Source organism: Pleurodeles waltl, chromosome 7 (genome assembly GCF_031143425.1).
Source record: "Pleurodeles waltl isolate 20211129_DDA chromosome 7, aPleWal1.hap1.20221129, whole genome shotgun sequence".
NCBI lineage: Eukaryota > Metazoa > Chordata > Amphibia > Caudata > Salamandridae > Pleurodeles > Pleurodeles waltl.
In genome coordinates, this window is record NC_090446.1 from 736,979,786 (window position 1) to 736,999,181 (window position 19,396).

The 19,396-nt window shown below is 43.5% G+C and overlaps 1 protein-coding gene across 1 annotated transcript in view; it reads left to right on the forward strand.

The window, feature by feature from the left end:
• Positions 1-19,396, forward strand: part of PPP2CA (protein phosphatase 2 catalytic subunit alpha) — a 247,453-nt gene that overhangs the window by 34,753 nt on the left and 193,304 nt on the right. Inside the window, exon 2 of the mRNA XM_069199216.1 lies at positions 10,940-11,149. Within this exon, the coding sequence (XP_069055317.1) occupies positions 10,940-11,149 (210 nt within the window). The remainder of the gene's footprint in view (positions 1-10,939; positions 11,150-19,396) is intronic.

The window sequence follows — 19,396 nt, forward strand, 5'->3', positions numbered from 1 at the left end:
GGACCATTGGGTCAAGACAAGGGTGTCCAAGACTTCAACAGGGGGTGACCAAAAGAAAGGGGTCACAAAGACTCCCCAGGGGAAGGGTGATGAGACAACCAAAACTAAAAATAGTAAAGAGTCTTCTACAGGCCCCCAAAAACCTGCACAGGAGGGTGGGCCCAGAGCCTCTTCACAAAACAATGGGTACAAGGGTAAAAACTTTGATCCCAAAAAGGCCTGGTGTCATAGCTGTAAACAGCATGGACACCAAACTGGAGACAAGGCCTGTCCCAAGAAAGGTTCCACTCCAAACTCCCATCCAGGTAACACTGGTATGGCTAGTCTCCAAGTGGGATCAACAGTGTGCCCAGAGCAAATCAGGGTCCACACTGAAGCTACTCTAGTTTCTGAGGGTGCGGTGGATTTAGCCACACTAGCTGTCTGGCCGCCTAACATGCAAAAATACAGACAGCAACTCTTAATTAATGGGACTAGAATAGAGGGCCTGAGGGATACAGGTGCCAGTGTCACCATGGTGACAGAGAAACTGGTTTCCCCTGGCCAATACCTGACTGGAAAAACTTACACAGTCACCAACGCTGACAATCAGAAAAAAGTACATCCCATGGCAATGGTTACTTTAGAATGGGGAGGGGTCAATGGCCTGAAACAGGTGGTGGTCTCCTCAAATATCCCAGTGGACTGTCTGCTTGGAAATGACCTGGAGTCCTCAGCATGGGCTGAGGTAGAACTAAAAACCCATGCAGCAATGCTGGGTATCCCTGAACTGGTGTGTGTGAAAACAAGAGCACAGTGCAAGGCACAGGGTGAACAAGTAGAGCTGGAGTCTGGAAGAATGGCCCAGCCTACCAAGAGGAAAGGAAAGTCAGTTGGGAAACCAACTGCAACACAGCCAAAGAAAGGGAACCTCTCTTCTCAGGAAGAAGTTCTGCCCTCTGAGGGGGCTGAGCCTTTGGAGCTTGAACCTTACCAGGTTGAGCTCTTAGGCCCAGGGGGACCCTCAAGGGAGGAGCTGTGTAAGGGACAAGAAACCTGTCCCTCTCTTGAAGGCCTTAGGCAGCAAGCTGCTGAAGAGTCCAAAGGCAAGAAAAATGGAACGCATAGGGTCTATTGGGAAGATGGACTCCTGTACACTGAGGCCAGAGACCCCAAACCTGGTGCCACTAGGAGAGTGGTAGTGCCTCAGCTGTTCAGAGAGTTCATCCTAACATTGGCCCATGACATTCCCCTTGCTGGACATTTGGGACAAACCAAGACGTGGGAGAGGTTAGTCAACCACTTCTACTGGCCCAATATGTCCAACATGGTTAAGGAGTTTTGCCTCTCCTGCCCCACCTGTCAAGCCAGTGGTAAGACAGGTGGGCATCCAAAGGCCCCCCTCATTCCACTTCCAGTGGTGGGGGTTCCCTTTGAAAGAGTGGGTGTGGACATAGTTGGTCCACTAGAACCTCCCACAGCCTCAGGAAATCTGTATATCCTGGTAGTAGTGGATCATGCTACCAGGTATCCTGAAGCTATTCCCCTTAGGTCGACTACTGCCCCTGCAGTAGCCAAGGCCCTCATTGGTATCTTTACCAGAGTGGGTTTCCCTAAGGAGGTGGTGTCTGACAGAGGTACCAACTTCATGTCAGCATACCTAAAGCACATGTGGAATGAGTGTGGAGTGACTTATAAATTCACTACACCATACCATCCACAAACTAATGGCTTGGTTGAGAGATTCAACAAGACATTAAAAGGCATGATCATGGGGCTCCCAGAAAAACTCAAAAGGAGATGGGATGTCCTCTTGCCATGTCTGCTTTTCGCTTACAGAGAGGTGCCACAGAAGGGAGTAGGATTCTCACCCTTTGAACTTCTGTTTGGTCATCCGGTAAGGGGACCACTTGCCCTTGTTAAAGAAGGCTGGGAGAGACCTCTCCATGAGCCTAAACAGGACATAGTGGACTATGTACTTGGCCTTCGCTCTAGAATGGCAGAGTACATGGAAAAGGCAACCAAAAACCTTGAGGCCAGCCAACAGCTCCAGAAGTTTTGGTATGACCAAAAGGCTGCACTGGTTGAGTTCCAACCAGGGCAGAAAGTCTGGGTTCTGGAGCCTGTGGCTCCCAGGGCACTCCAGGACAAATGGAGTGGCCCTTACCCAGTGCTAGAGAGGAAGAGTCAGGTCACCTACCTGGTGGACCTGGGCACAAGCAGGAGCCCCAAGAGGGTGATCCATGTAAACCGCCTTAAGCTCTTCCATGACAGGGCTGATGTGAATCTGTTAATGGTAACAGATGAGGATCAGGAGGCAGAGAGTGAACCTCTCCCTGATCTTCTGTCATCAGACCCAAAAGATGGCACAGTAGATGGAGTGATCTACTCAGACACCCTCTCTGGCCAACAGCAAGCTGATTGTAGGAGAGTCCTACAACAGTTTCCTGAACTCTTCTCCTTGACCCCTGGTCAGACACACCTGTGTACCCATGATGTGGACACAGGAGACAGCATGCCTGTCAAGAACAAAATCTTTAGACAATCTGACCATGTCAAAGAAAGCATCAAGGTGGAAGTCCACAAGATGTTGGAATTGGGAGTAATTGAGCGCTCTGACAGCCCCTGGGCTAGCCCAGTGGTCTTAGTCCCCAAACCTCACACCAAAGATGGAAAGAAAGAGATGAGGTTTTGTGTGGACTACAGAGGGCTCAATTCTGTCACCAAGACAGATGCTCATCCAATTCCAAGAGCTGATGAGCTCATTGATAAATTAGGTGCTGCCAAATTCCTAAGTACCTTTGACTTGACAGCAGGGTACTGGCAAATAAAAATGGCACCTGGAGCAAAAGAAAAGACAGCATTCTCCACACCTGATGGGCATTATCAGTTTACTGTTATGCCCTTTGGTTTAAAGAATGCCCCTGCCACCTTCCAAAGGTTGGTGAATCAAGTCCTTGCTGGCTTGGAGTCCTTTAGCACAGCTTATCTTGATGATATTGCTGTCTTTAGCTCCACCTGGCAGGATCACCTGGTCCACCTGAAGAAGGTTTTGAAGGCTCTGCAATCTGCAGGCCTCTCTATCAAGGCATCCAAATGCCAGATAGGGCAGGGAACTGTGGTTTACTTGGGACACCTTGTAGGTGGAGGCCAAGTTCAGCCACTCCAACCCAAGATCCAGACTATTCTGGACTGGGTAGCTCCAAAAACCCAGACTCAAGTCAGGGCATTCCTTGGCTTGACTGGGTATTACAGGAGGTTTGTGAAGGGATATGGATCCATTGTGACAGCCCTCACTGAACTCACCTCCAAGAAAATGCCCAAGAAAGTGAACTGGACTGTGGAATGCCAACAGGCCTTTGACACCCTGAAACAAGCAATGTGCTCAGCACCAGTTCTAAAAGCTCCAGATTATTCTAAGCAGTTCATTGTGCAGACTGATGCCTCTGAACATGGGATAGGGGCAGTTTTGTCCCAAACAAATGATGATGGCCTTGACCAGCCTGTTGCTTTCATTAGCAGGAGGTTACTCCCCAGGGAGCAGCGTTGGAGTGCCATTGAGAGGGAGGCCTTTGCTGTGGTTTGGTCCCTGAAGAAGCTGAGACCATACCTCTTTGGGACTCACTTCCTAGTTCAAACTGACCACAGACCTCTCAAATGGCTGATGCAAATGAAAGGTGAAAATCCTAAACTGTTGAGGTGGTCCATCTCCCTACAGGGAATGGACTTTATAGTGGAACACAGACCTGGGACTGCCCATGCCAATGCAGATGGCCTTTCCAGGTTCTTCCACTTAGAAAATGAAGACTCTCTTGGGAAAGGTTAGTCTCATCCTCTTTCGTTTGGGGGGGGGGTTGTGTAAGGAAATGCCTCCTTGGCATGGTTGCCCCCTGACTTTTTGCCTTTGCTGATGCTATGTTTACAATTGAAAGTGTGCTGAGGCCTGCTAACCAGGCCCCAGCACCAGTGTTCTTTCCCTAACCTGTACTTTTGTATCCACAATTGGCAGACCCTGGCATCCAGATAAGTCCCTTGTAACTGGTACTTCTAGTACCAAGGGCCCTGATGCCAAGGAAGGTCTCTAAGGGCTGCAGCATGTCTTATGCCACCCTGGAGACCTCTCACTCAGCACAGACACACTGCTTGCCAGCTTGTGTGTGCTAGTGAGGACAAAACGAGTAAGTCGACATGGCACTCCCCTCAGGGTGCCATGCCAGCCTCTCACTGCCTATGCAGTATAGGTAAGCCACCCCTCTAGCAGGCCTTACAGCCCTAAGGCAGGGTGCACTATACCATAGGTGAGGGTACCAGTGCATGAGCATGGTACCCCTACAGTGTCTAAACAAAACCTTAGACATTGTAAGTGCAGGGTAGCCATAAGAGTATATGGTCTGGGAGTCTGTCAAACACGAACTCCACAGCACCATAATGGCTACACTGAAAACTGGGAAGTTTGGTATCAAACTTCTCAGCACAATAAATGCACGCTGATGCCAGTGTACATTTTATTGTAAAATACACCACAGAGGGCACCTTAGAGGTGCCCCCTGAAACTTAACCAACTATCTGTGTAGGCTGACTAGTTTTAGCAGCCTGCCACAAACCGAGACATGTTGCTGGCCCCATGGGGAGAGTGCCTTTGTCACTCTGAGGCCAGTAACAAAGCCTGCACTGGGTGGAGATGCTAACACCTCCCCCAGGCAGGAATTGTCACACCTGGCGGTGAGCCTCAAAGGCTCACCTCCTTTGTGCCAACCCAGCAGGACACTCCAGCTAGTGGAGTTGCCCGCCCCCTCCGGCCAGGCCCCACTTTTGGCGGCAAGGCCGGAGAAAATAATGAGAAAAACAAGGAGGAGTCACTGGCCAGTCAGGACAGCCCCTAAGGTGTCCTGAGCTGAGGTGACTCTAACTTTTAGAAATCCTCCATCTTGCAGATGGAGGATTCCCCCAATAGGGTTAGGATTGTGACCCCCTCCCCTTGGGCGGAGGCACAAAGAGGGTGTACCCACCCTCAGGGCTAGTAGCCATTGGCTACTAACCCCCCAGACCTAAACACGCCCTTAAATTTAGTATTTAAGGGCTACCCTGAACCCTAGAAAATTAGATTCCTGCAACTACAAGAAGAAGGACTGCCTAGCTGAAAACCCCTGCAGAGGAAGACCAGAAGACGACAACTGCCTTGGCTCCAGAAACTCACCAGCCTGTCTCCTGCCTTCCAAAGATCCTGCTCCAGCGACGCCGTCCAAAGGGACCAGCGACCTCGACATCCTCTGAGGACTGCCCCTGCTTCGAAAAGACCAGAAACTCCCGAGGACAGCGGACCTGCTCCAAGAAAAGCTGCAACTTTGTTTCCAGCAGCTTTAAAGAACCCTGCAAGCTCCCCGCAAGAAGCGTGAGACTTGCAACACTGCACCCGGCGACCCCGACTCGGCTGGTGGCGATCCAACACCTCAGGAGGGACCCCAGGACTACTCTGATACTGTGAGTACCAAAACCTGTCCCCCCTGAGCCCCCACAGCGCCGCCTGCAGAGGGAATCCCGAGGCTTCCCCTGACCGCGACTCTTTGAACCTAAAGTCCCGACGCCTGGGAGAGACCCTGCACCCGCAGCCCCCAGGACCTGAAGGACCGGATTTTCACTGGAGAAGTGACCCCCAGGAGTCCCTCTCCCTTGCCCAAGTGGAGGTTTCCCCGAGGAACCCCCCCCTTGCCTGCCTGCAGCGCTGAAGAGATCCCTAGATCTCCCATTGACTTCCATTACAAACCCGACGCTTGTTTCTACACTGCACCCGGCTGCCCCCGCGCTGCTGAGGGTGAAATTTCTGTGTGGACTTGTGTCCCCCCCGGTGCCCTACAAAACCCCCCTGGTCTGCCCTCCGAAGACGCGGGTACTTACCTGCAAGCAGACCGGAACCGGGGCACCCCCTTCTCTCCATTCTAGCCTATGTGTTTTGGGCACCACTTTGAACTCTGCACCTGACCGGCCCTGAGCTGCTGGTGTGGTGACTTTGGGGTTGCTCTGAACCCCCAACGGTGGGCTACCTTGGACCAAGAACTAAGCCCTGTAAGTGTCTTACTTACCTGGTTAACCTAACAAATACTTACCTCCCCTAGGAACTGTGAAAATTGCACTAAGTGTCCACTTTTAAAACAGCTATTTGTGAATAACTTGAAAAGTATACATGCAATTTTGATGATTTGAAGTTCCTAAAGTACTTACCTGCAATACCTTTCGAATGAGATATTACATGTAGAATTTGAACCTGTGGTTCTTAAAATAAACTAAGAAAAGATATTTTTCTATATAAAAACCTATTGGCTGGATTTGTCTCTGAGTGTGTGTACCTCATTTATTGTCTATGTGTATGTACAACAAATGCTTAACACTACTCCTTGGATAAGCCTACTGCTCGACCACACTACCACAAAATAGAGCATTAGTATTATCTATTTTTACCACTATTTTACCTCTAAGGGGAACCCTTGGACTCTGTGCATGCTATTCCTTACTTTGAAATAGCACATACAGAGCCAACTTCCTACAATGGACCACAGGTTCTCAATGGGGTTCAGATCAGGTGAACAAGGAGGCCATGTCATTAGATTTCCTTCTTTTATACCCTTTCTTGCCAGCCACGCTGTGGAGTACTTGGACGCGTGTGATGGAGCATTGTCCTGCATGAAAATCATGTTTTTCTTGAAGGATGCAGACTTCTTCCTGTACCACTGCTTGAAGAAGGTGTCTTCCAGGAACTGGCAGTAGGACTGGGAGTTGAGCTTGACTCCATCCTCAACCCGAAAAGGCCCCACGAGCTCATCTTTGATACCAGCCCAAACCAGTACTCCACCTCCACCTTGCTGGCGTCTGAGTCGGACTGGAGCTCTCTGCCCTTTACCAATCCAGCCACGGGCCCATCCATCTGGCCCATCAAGACTCACTCTCATTTCATCAGTCCATAAAACCTTAGAAAAATCAGTCTTGAGATATTTCTTGGCCCAGTCTTGACGTTTCAGCTTGTGTGTCTTGTTCAGTGGTGGTCGTCTTTCAGCCTTTCTTACCTTGGCCATGTCTCTGAGTATTGCACACCTTGTGCTTTTGGGCACTCCAGTGATGTTGCAGCTCTGAAATATGGCCAAACTGGTGGCAAGTGGCATCGTGGCAGCTGCACGCTTGACTTTTCTCAGTTCATGGGCAGTTATTTTGCGCCTTGGTTTTTCCACACGCTTCTTGCGACCCTGTTGACTATTTTGAATGAAACGCTTGATTGTTCGATGATCACGCTTCAGAAGCTTTGCAATTTTAAGAGTGCTGCATCCCTCTGCAAGATATCTCACTATTTTTGACTTTTCTGAGCCTGTCAAGTCCTTCTTTTGACCCATTTTGCCAAAGGAAAGGAAGTTGCCTAATAATTATGCACACCTGATATAGGGTGTTGATGTCATTAGACCACACCCCTTCTCATTACAGAGATGCACATCACCTAATATGCTTAATTGGTAGTAGGCTTTCGAGCCTATACAGCTTGGAGTAAGACAACATGCATAAAGAGGATGATGTGGTCAAAATACTCATTTGCCTAATAATTCTGCACTCCCTGTATAGCCGGCTTCTCCAGCGAGTACTTTGTGAGCTACTGGTAGCTCTTCGACTAACTGCAAGTAGCTTTCCTTTGTGCAGCCTAATGAACTAAATTAGAAGCTTTTGCTTTGCAGAAATAATATACAGTACCCAAATTAAAAAGAATGCGTTTGAAACTAAAATGCCTGTTTTCAAAATTAATAGGCCGATGTTTGGATACAAATGGCTGAAATTCCAAAATATATTTAAAGCTGATATTGGAATAAAAAAAATCAGTGTTGTGAAGACTGTTAATCATATTGTTAACTTGGTGCTTGGGGAGCTGTGGCTGTCATGTATTACCCATGTAGAGGCATCTCATATTGACAAAGGATTTTTTCACATTACTGCTGGCACCCATGCCTATGTACGGAGGCGATCACTGCTGGTAATCATGCATATGGTGAACACTTATGCAATCTTGGCTGATTTGGATACAACTACATCTCTTATAATATTAGTAGCTCAAATGGTTGGGTGATTTACGTTGATCACCGGTAGCTGTTATTACAGAAAAGGTTGGAGAGCCCTGGTCATTGATATGTTTGTCTCACTGCTGAGGGTGTTCGGCCCACCCTCTGTTCTCTACCCCCGAGGGGCTACAGCACTGCTCCCAGTATGGGTCCTCTGCATGTCAGGTTTTCAGTTCTGGTTCGCTTCAGTCGCACTGTTTGTCAACAGAAAACCCAGAAAAGCTGCCAGGCCCTATCTCGTTATTGCAGCACTTACCTGTTGCAGCTCTGCATTCTGCCTGGGAACGCTGCACAATCCTTTCAGCCAGCACTTGTGACGATTGGGGTGTTGGAGGAAGGGGGCAGCACCCCGTCCTTGATCTGTCCTTTGCCACCAGGCTTAAGTTCCAGGTGGGGGTCCAAGCGCTGTGATCTGTTAAAGCATCAAGAAGCATCTTGGCTCCTCCTCTCAAACTACTTGATTAATTGTTTTTAATACTTCTTAGAAAGATTTGGCATACTTGAGTTATTGGTTTATTCAATTTATCCATTGTTTGCCTCCGAATGCAGCTGCCTTTGTCATTATTTTACAAATATGTGTTTTTTGGGGGATTTAGTGGCGTTATTTAAAATGTGTTTTATGCAACAGTATATATATATCCCATTTTAAATGCAAAGCACATTGTAAGGAATTTAAAAACATTGTAAAATGTGTTTCTTTTTGTAGCACATGTGCACTATATAGTAGGTTTCACAAGACAAGACCTATATGGAGAAAGAAAATAGTGTATTGTGGCCAAGTAGGTTTTTGTTGACAGGGTTCTGTGTTGGTGGTTTTTCATTCACTGGGAACGATTCATTAGTATATGCTTACAAGAAGAAATGTCCTGTAAGAATGAGCTCAAGTATGCTGATTAATAGTGATAGTGTTAAGTATCCCCTTACCTTTTTTGTTTGTTTAGGGAAGTTATACATTCTGCAAATGAATTCAGAACTGTGAATTACACAGTGATTCACAGTTAAGACCTTTTTTTCTTTGAAATGTAAGCTTTGAAATCAACAGCAGACATTCAATAAGAAGGCTTACCCATAATACATATATTCACTTTTAAAAACTGTTAAAAATGAGTTGTGGGTGACTCTTGTCAAACTACTGAAATTCTGCAGTGACGGCTAACAAAGCAAACTATGCAACTTAACTTGAGCCACCTACTTTGTTCTGTTGATCGCTCTTTTTTTTTTTTTTTTTTTTGCATCTTTGCCAAATTGGTGTTGTGAGCATGGCCTATCCTGCTAGCAAATTTACACTTTGTTGTCAACCCCCCACCCCCTTTTTTTTATTCTGCCCCTTGTCCCTGTTGTTTCTGCACAAACATACAAATAATATTAAAAAGTTAAATGTGGTAAGACACTGCCAAAGTTTGAGCAGCTCCATCAAAGTATTTGTGAATCCTTCTCCCCTGCATTGGAACTTCACAAAACCTAACATACCTGCTCTATATGTCACTGGCTAACTAAACCAGTATACCTGCTCTGGATGTGTAACAAATATTCGGTGAAAAAATACACACAGTTCAAAAATTTAGATTTGATTCTGGCTCAGATGGGTATAACCACAAAAAAACAGCACCATGTATAATTTTGTGTAGATACTGCAAAAGTCTGCCCCTCCTTTCAGCCTCTTGCTACCAACCCATGATTCCCTTTTGCTTATAGTCCTCACCCACTTAAAAAATGAAGAAAGTACACCTGACTATCGGACACCCCAGCCCTCCGCAGTACTATTTAGCCTTAGCTCTGTTTCTGTTAGCATTCTTTTTTGTTTTCTCAGCCAGGAGGTTTAAAATTTTATGCAACAACGCAACAAATGTTAGCACTGGTAGAGGATAGATAAGATATGGCTATCTCTTTTTTTCTTTACCATGCAGGTTGAGCAATGTAATACAGTCATGATTTAATACAATTTGGTTTCCATGTGTGACTTCAAAATCATTTCCTTCTTGAAACATATATTACTCCTGGATTCATAAATTCTCTACACCAGCCTATTTTTAAACTGATGCATGGCTTATCAAGTCATGCATTAAGTTTTTTTTTTTTTTTTTTTTTTTTTTTTTTTTTTTTTTTTTTAACCTCCCCTCCCCACTCTAAAAAAACAATCAATCTCTAGCAGTGCAACAACCTTGCCAATAACGAAGCCAGTAAGTTTATTGTATCCTGTCTTCTCAACTCTTTCATGGTAGTGTTTGTTCTCCCTAGTCAAGCGGGTGGCAAAGATACTGAATCTGGGTTCCTTGTGCTCTGCTTCAGGGAGGACCTAGCCTGTAAGTTTGGGCTGGACTTTTCTGTTTGAGCAGGGTCAAGACTGATTGGCAAAAGGCTGGGCCAAACTGAGTTGGCATAGTGGGCAAAATAAAGATGTGTTGAAGTGGTACCCTGGATGATTGCCAGTGGTTTGTTATTGCAAGCATTGTTCCCATAATCTTTTGTGTTTGAGCAGTTCTGACACAGTCCTGAAGTAAGTTGAAGATAGAGTTTTATCAATGATGAAATGTCTTGGGCTTAAGGGAGTGGATATCCCCTGCCTGTAGAATAATCGCTCCTTTATCCAAGCGTGAAGTTATTAGTAGTTTGACCTGAGCTTAGTTGGTAATCTTGTCCGCTTGAAAGGTTATAAGTGAGAATATAAGACTGTTGGGAGAGACTCTGGTACACATAATATTTAAATACACACCTGTGCCCTCTTGACGTAAAGGGCATCACTTTGAGTGCTTTGGTGAAACCCATTTAAGTTTTGAATGGCCAAATATCTTTACCTCAAGATAATTTGCTTGGACTCTACTTCATTAATAATTTGTCTCTTTTGTCATCCTATAACTTTTTTCCCCCAGGCTAAAGAAATTTTGACAAAGGAATCCAATGTACAAGAAGTGCGATGTCCAGTCACAGTCTGCGGCGATGTTCATGGCCAATTCCATGATCTGATGGAACTCTTCAAAATTGGAGGCAGATCACCGGACACAAATTATTTGTTTATGGGAGACTATGTAGACAGAGGCTATTATTCTGTGGAAACTGTCACACTGCTTGTTGCTCTTAAGGTAATTTCGTATCACCATGTTTAATATGTGTCTTTCTTACATCCTGTATAAGTGATGGGGTTATAATCAGTGGGAAGTGTCTGCAGATGTGTTTTGTTACCAGTATTTCATTTTCTGTTGAAAAGTATTGAGCTGAGATCATGGATTTTAACTTTTTTGATGGCGCCTGTGCATTAGTAATTAGTTTGCATTCATGAATAGGGCTCCCGGTTTTATGGTATTTTAAAAAATATATATATTTTTCTGTATTTATTTCGGTTTTGTGAAGAAATACAGCCCTATGTTTCCACATTTATTTAACCTATAAATGTATGCTCTTATTTACTTGCTTGACAGGCTTCAATATCATGAAAACCCATAAATGATACATTTAATATACTTATATATATACATGCACATTTTAGTGTCAGGCTGGTGCACATCTGCTTCTGTTTAAACATCATTACTAAAAGTCCTTAACTTTTTTTTAATCTCCCTTAACCTGCCAGTCAGTACCGCTGTTGGCCTGGCAGTCATCTAGAATCACTCAAAAAAGTAACCTAATTTCCATTTCTACTCGCGTAAAAAAAAATACTTACAGGAAAATAAATGGTTTTCTGTCTGTATTTATCAGTAAAAATCAGTGAAAACCGGGAGCCTTATTCATGAATTATGTTGCAGGAAGAGCAAAGAGAAGCTATGTACATTAGAGTAATGTAAGGGGGTGGATTTAGTACTTGGTGTAAGTTAACCAAAATTGCGTAGTCCTTGGTAACTGCATGTTAATTAAAATACTGTTCATATATAAATCCTATTACTACTAACAGTTTAAAAATGGACAGATGCTCCCATCCACAAGATGCAATGTTTTGATATATAATAATGTATGCACATCTTATGTGCTTTTGTTTAGTTAACTTGTCTTCATCTAAAATAAATGTGTATTTGAGTAGCATCTTGGTGTTGGATTATAGTTGCCCTGATATGTGAGGGGCATTACACACTTAAGGCTGCTCCAGATTCCTGACCTGAGCAGAATTTATGCTGTGCTTGGAAACCATGCCTACTCTATTTTGAAGGAAAGGATTGTTCCGCGTTGCCTAGGCGTTAGCATGGTTTTGTGTCCAAATAGAAATGTGGCACTGTTGCTTTAGGGCAATAGATTACTTCAGATTGCAACAGTGCATCACAGTCGGGTTGGTTTGTTTTACGATCTATGAAACGACAAAACCTCTAAAACTAGGCATGCGGCTCTTCATCAGCATGTTTTCAATTAAATATATATAGTGAAGCTTTACATTTGTGTTTTTTTTATTTTAAGTTATTTGCTTGATTTAGGTTAAAGCTTTCTGAACTATATTTTTCATGTTTTTTGACATGTCTGAACCATTTTATGATTACAGTTACTGAAAGCAGTTTATCCATTCATTTGCTATTATGGCTGCTTTAGTGAGTACATTTCTACTGGTGTGCAACCTTTTCGATAGGCCCGTTTTTAGGAATGCTTCTGTGACATATGGTCAATTATGGGAAAATTATTCAGTGGTTGATGAGCTTGTATTTATCACTAGTCCCCCAGTGAGACCTTGTGTGACTGTATTGGTGGCCACATGTGGTTGTATTTGCAACGCTGGAGTTAACATTCGCATCAAAGGTGTTTAAGCATTTGTTAATGGTCTATTGTTTAGAATCTGGAGGGCTTAATTTAAATGCTCTCCAGTTTTTCAAAGTTCCATCGGTTAATTTTCGCAATTGAGCTTTCAGTAAACCATTCATTCTCTCAATCAGTCCTGAGGCCTGTGGATAATTAGGAATATGATATATCCACTCAATATTGTGCTGAGAACAGTAGTCCTTTACCAATTTGTCTTTGAAGTGTGACCCATTGTCACTCTGGATCTGGAGAGGTACTGCATTGAAAAATATTAACAAGTCCAGAGTTCTGATAGTATTGTGCTGAGTAGCACGTTTGCAAGGGACAGCAATCAAGTATCCGGAATAAGTGTCCACTACGGTACAGGCGTATTGACACCCGCGACTAATCGGTAGTGGTCCAATGTAACCAATTTGCCATATCTGTCCTGGTAACTTTCCTCTCCTCAACTGACCTTTCACTGTTTGCGGGACAGATCTCTGTTGTGTGTGCTGACAAATAGGATATTGCAAAATTACAGTTTTGATCAAATCTAGGGTAATGTGCATCCCTCTAATCTCTGCCCACCTGTAAGTAGCTTTTTCTCCCAGTTGTCCACATTTCTATTGCGCCCACTTCTTTCAAATCTGCAAGGGAATTGAACCAACGTTCTAATGAGTAAATGGGACAGTGAGCATCTATGACTTTACTCTGTTTTTAACATTTCCCAAATTTCCTGCCATCTCTCTTTGCTCCACACCTCCTTTGAATGAATGAACCAGTTATGTGCATGCTAGGTGGAAAGCCAAACAACTAATCCATTGGCACTGGACCAAGAATCCGTGTAAAAATGTCAAGTCTCAGGCCGCTCTTGCTTTAGAGTCTCACACAGTGTACAACTCTGCATATTGGCTACTTTTTCCTTCTCCTGTGGTAGACAACAACTTTCCAGTAACTGGATTGTATGACACTGCTTTCCAATGTCTTTTAGTACCCACGTATTTGAATGAATCGTTAGTGAACCAAACATGCTTTCTATCCTCAGGGGACAAGAATTCAAGTGGTGCACTCCATTTTACTGGTCACTCTTTTACCTGTGGTACCTTCTGCACCCTCTCCTCATCCTGTACAGGGGCTTGTGACACTTGTTCATGTAGGGCTACACTGCCTGTTGGTCCCACTCAAGCCCTGTCTTTGTATGTGCCAGATCCAGAGTGATTCTAGCCTTTTGTGGATGTCCTATACGGTGAGATTTATAGGTGAACTCATTACCCACTGCATGATTGATATTTCAGGTTTCAGAATTAGATTATAATTTAGTGTGATTTGCTCAGTATTCACTAGAGCCCAAAAACAAGTCAAAAGGTGTTTTTTCAAAAGGAGTATAGCCTCCCCAGAGTTAAGAGTGCCCCTAGGAATTTGGATTAGAAAACTATCTGTACTCGCCACATATTCCATTTTGCATATTGTCCCTGAACAGTTACATGTAAATCGGTGTTTTCCTCTTGCACAAGTATAAAGTCTGGTGAATTATTTCATTTGCCAAATCACAAGCACACAGCTGCTCATTAGTCCATTCAAACTCATGATTTTTCCTGGTTACTTTGTACCAAAGTGTTAAGATTTTACTCTGATGAGGGCTATACTGTTTCCAAAAATCAAACAATTTCAGGAAACTGTGTCTCTTGCTTAGTGCAAATAATAGCAAACTCCAAAATCTTTTGATTTACCTGTAAAAACATCTCTCTATGTTCTGGATTCCACTGAATTCCCAGAAACTGCACATTTTGCGACGGTGCATGTGTCATGTCTGAATTAATTATACACATTGTACTCTGCAAAAGTGGTCTGAATATACCGTTACCATCGTCAACTTCTTGTTCAGTGTAATCTTTTAAAGAATGTTTTCAACTCCTACCAAAAACTGTGGGCTGCTCTGCGCACGAAGATCTACACTCTGCTCATGAGGCTCACACTGGCCCCCACCTTTTTTTAACCTTCTCATTACAGGAATGTGAAAAGTCAGATTCTCCTGTAACAGCATGGTAGATTTCAACTTTATCTTGCAAAAATTTGTTCTGACTGACTTGCTCTCTTAATTTCTTATTTTCATATTCTAACTATTTACACCTCTCATGCATTTTTCTGTAAGCAGACAAAAGTATCCAAACCCTCCTGTCAAGAACAAAAGGGACATCATTCCTTTCAAAAAGCACCTTTTCTAAATATGAAAACACTTTAGTTTTATACAAGCACCCATCCCAAAACTTAGAAAGTCCTGATAAACAAACAAGAAAATACATTAACCAAAACATCATAAGGCATTTTATTTCACATGCATTCTCAAACCTGGTTTGCGGTGCTTCCTTTAATTCTCTAAACAAAGGCATATTTACACTTTTAAATTGTGCACTTCCAACCTCCAAACCTCCCCCCCCCCCCCCCTTTTTTTTTTTTTTTATTTTTTTTTTTAAATCCTGCTGACCACGCCAAAAATGTTTTGCTTTCACTAATGACCGAGCTGACAAAAATCTCTGGACTGCACTTCTTAGTTCAAAGAAGACATTTATTATTACTTCACCACAAGGTTCCTAAAGAGTTTAGGTCGAAAGCACATGTTTAAAAATAGTCACAGCATTGAAAGGAAAATATATCAAAATGATTCTCAACTGCAATTTACACAGCAAATATATGTGATTTTATTCTTTGCAATTATGCTATAATATAGAAAAAATTCATCACCGTAGGGCCTGCCAAGCTCTTTATCTTTCTCATGCCAGCAAGAAGATGACCCCGTTCAACTTCGAGAAAGAGAGATCCACCCTCACAGGACAAGTGTCAGGCATTTGACGTCCAATCCTGACTGAGGTCTTGGAAATTCCCTCACTACTGAGCAGGGCCACCTTTATATTCCTTTAAAAAAAACTGAAAGGACTTCCTGGAGAAAACCCCTCCTCTCAGATGGAAATAGTCAAACATATTGACTTCTGTAGGTCAGAGTTGGAAGAAAAATTTTGAAAACTGGCCAGCATTTCAATGCTCTCCTTCCAAGGCCGAACTGTTCCCTGCACTGACAGGGGTGTGGAATTTATTAAAATATCTACTTGTCCAGGGGACAGGTTGCTTCTCAAATCTACTTGTCCTGTAAAAAGATCTACTTGTCCCTTTGGTGCCATGTAGTGTGGCGACAAATTATGGCAGCAATTAATAGCCTCTCTGATTATGCCAGGGCTACTACCATAGTAGGGCTTGAATACTTGGAGTTTCAATCCCTACTGTAGAAATTTCCTTATTTTGCCACCTTTCTGCAGATCTGCATACTGGGGCTGGAGGAAGCAGTAAGCAATAGTTAAAGGGCTGGAATGCCTTTGAGTCTGCAAACCTACTAACCTGCATGTTTTAAAGATTGTTACCAGCTTCTCTCTAATATTTTCCCATAATAAGAAAGGTTGGACATTTACTCCTGACAATGGCAGAATTAGAACTTCTTCCAGGGTTGGGAAGAAAGTGGCTGGAGGGAAAATGAACTTGCAAATGCTCAATAGATTTTCACATGAGCAAATCTACACATCGTATTTACCCACGCTAAAATACAGTTCACAAATATTTTATAGGGGTTCGACATATACCATGGGTGCACTTTTGTGACTTTCTTTAAGAATTTGGGGCCACAAGTAGGTAGGTTCAGATTTGTGACCTGCAAATTGCGAGTCGCAAATCCGAATGTAGGATGGTGTCCTTGACACCATCTGTGATTCGCAAGGGCTTCGCAAATGCCCACATCATGAATAATCATGAGGTGGGTCGCAATTTGCGACCCCCTCACGAATGGTGGCCTGCTGGAGACAGCAGACCACCATGTCTGTGACTGCTTTTCAATAAAGCAGGTTTTTTTGTAATGCAGCCCGTTTTCCTTAAAGGAAAACGAGATGCATAACAAAAACGAAAAATGAAACGTTTTCGTTTCATTTTTTCAGAGCAGGCAGTGGTCCACAGGACCACTGCTTGCTCTGAAAAAATGTTTACAGTGACATTCACAATGGGAAAGGGGTCCCATGGGGATCCCTTCCCTTTTGCGAAAGTGTTAGCACCCATTTGAAATGGGTGCAAACTGCGATTGGTTTGCGCCCGCGTTCGCGGTCACAAAACAATCCTACATTGCACTGCGAGTTGCAATTAGGAAGGGAACACCCCTTACTAATTGCGAGTAGCAAACCCGTTTTGTGATTCGGTAACCAGGTTACTGAATCGCAAAACTGGGTTTGTGCATCGCAATGTGCTTTTTGCACGTCGCAAACAGCGAAAGTCGCTGTTTGCGACATGCAAAAAGCTACCTACATGTGGGTCTTGGTCCCTAATTAGGTCTGGTGTTAACAAAGACATTTTGTTTTTATTAAACTTCTATTTCTCTCTCTTTCGGCTGGCTTTACTGTGAGTGATCGCATTCTGCTCTTCCAGAAGGAGCATACTGCCACACAAAGTAGTTTTGTTCAGTGTCAGGAACTACAGTGGCAATCAGTGACGTAACGAAACTGGAGGGTGCCCCTTTGCAAAGAACATGGAGGAGCCCCCTCTCCAGACTCACTCAGGGCAGGTGCTGTGCTGACGGGTCCCCCTGGAGGGCGGCTGCGGGGCCTTTGTTATGCCGCTGGTGGCAACGTGTGCTTTAAGAGTTCAAAAACTTTTTGGGGGGGTTTTGCCAATGTTTGTTACAATGTTGAGGGCCTGGTAGCTCCCACAACAATAAAGTGTTACAAAAGCCATGTCAAAACAAGACACGCATTGATGAAACTAAAAGACTTATAAAAATGTCAGATCAGTTGGCTTTGTCAGTGTTTGTTTATTTTCATGCTTCCCATAATCGTGTTAAAAATGGTTACACTGATTTTCCATTAGAAATATTTTTGGGAAATACTAGCATGCATCAACACATTTTACTAAATGACACTTCATTTGCATATAATCTGAGAGCATTCTGGGAGCATTATACTTAGCCTCTTAGCCTAAACTTTTCAAACATGTGTGTACACGTTTTTTTTTTTTTGTACTGGAACCAACGTCAGTAGTGAAGTGTGACCTTAAAACATTTATTTACAGCACGCACCCTAATAATGAAGGCTTTCAAATAATGAACCATAAATACAAGTTCGAACAGCATTATCCTTTGGAAACACATTACCTCAACTGCAGAGAGTTCAACTCTCTGTAAACAGGCAGCCAAAGGGTTTGTGCTGCAGGGGGTTGGGCCTACTTGTCCCAAGGACAAAGTAAACATAAAAACTTGTTGCCCTTGACCCCAAACAAGATGTCCCGGGCGTCGGGCGATAGGAATTCCACATCCCTGACTGAAGAAAACAAAAAATATGTACTTTCTTATCATGAACTGTTCGTGTTCGGTGAGAAACAAATATGAAACAACAAGCTCAGTTTACCATGTGGGAAAAAACACAGCTCAACTGCAATGTTTAACGCCACGATAAAGCCACTAGGCAGCTAAACTAACTACAAAACGTAATCTGCAACTGGTGAACACTGAACAACTAATATGCAAAGTGGTTCAACACAGTCAGTAGTCAAAAACATATTTTTTCATTACACCTTGGGACCCTCCCTTTCTTGAAGTGCACCAAAAGGGTGCCACAGAGATCTATCCCTACTACAGTTCCTTCCGTGGCCCCATGAGACGAGAGTTCTCAAAGTTTTCACTATTTTAGCTTTTGTTTCATCAATGTTGGCCACCGCTTTGATGGTTCTGTGGCATAAAATGACCTCTGACATGCTGAGAATTCACTGCTGGGCATGAGTGCTGATCTCACATGTGCCTTATTGCCATTGGTGCCCTATTGGGTTTTGTGCCTCTGTGAAACTGGTTTAATTTAAGGCATGTATTTAATTGCAGTCCACCTCTTCCAATGTGTCCAGCTTGTGAAAATGTGTTTGCTATTCTTTTCAGCTCTTCCTGATATTATTTAAGATCAAATGTTGGAACGATCATGCAGAGGAACAACCTTTCATATATTATAATAATTCCCTAGAGTGGCATTGGCAACGGTGGGTCACAGATCCACTTACCCCATTGGAGTATCCAAACAGGCGATTGTTCTGCAGAACAGACCTGCTATTCAGAGAGCAAGCTAGAACCTTGCAACATTTACTTGATGCTTTCAGTTTGGTGGCCGATTCCCTTCATTTCTCCTGTACAGGCATTTGCACCTTCACTGACACATGAGTCTTTTGAAAGAAGCTAAGGGGTCTTCCTCTAAATAATCATACACATTCAATTGGAAGTGATTTTGTGTGGCGTTTGGAAAAATTCGGCTATTCTATCTGCTTTGACCTTTTTCTGCCAGGCTGGTGAATCCTTGTTTCGGCTTGTGCACAAAGCCAGAACTTTACTTCACATTTGATTGCCAAGCTGCTATTGCTATCTGCAAAGTTGAGATGCCGTCCTTTGCTCTAATGGGTCTTCTACTATATTCAGTAAAGCAGTGGCTGTCTTAACCCTTTCAATCTTTTGTCCTAAATATATCAGATTTTAATGAAAAAAGAGTACATCGCTTGCAATACTCATTTTTTTCTCTTCTGAAAGAGCTATTCCCCCGTTTTTTATTTTGTTTTAATTTTTTTACATCTTG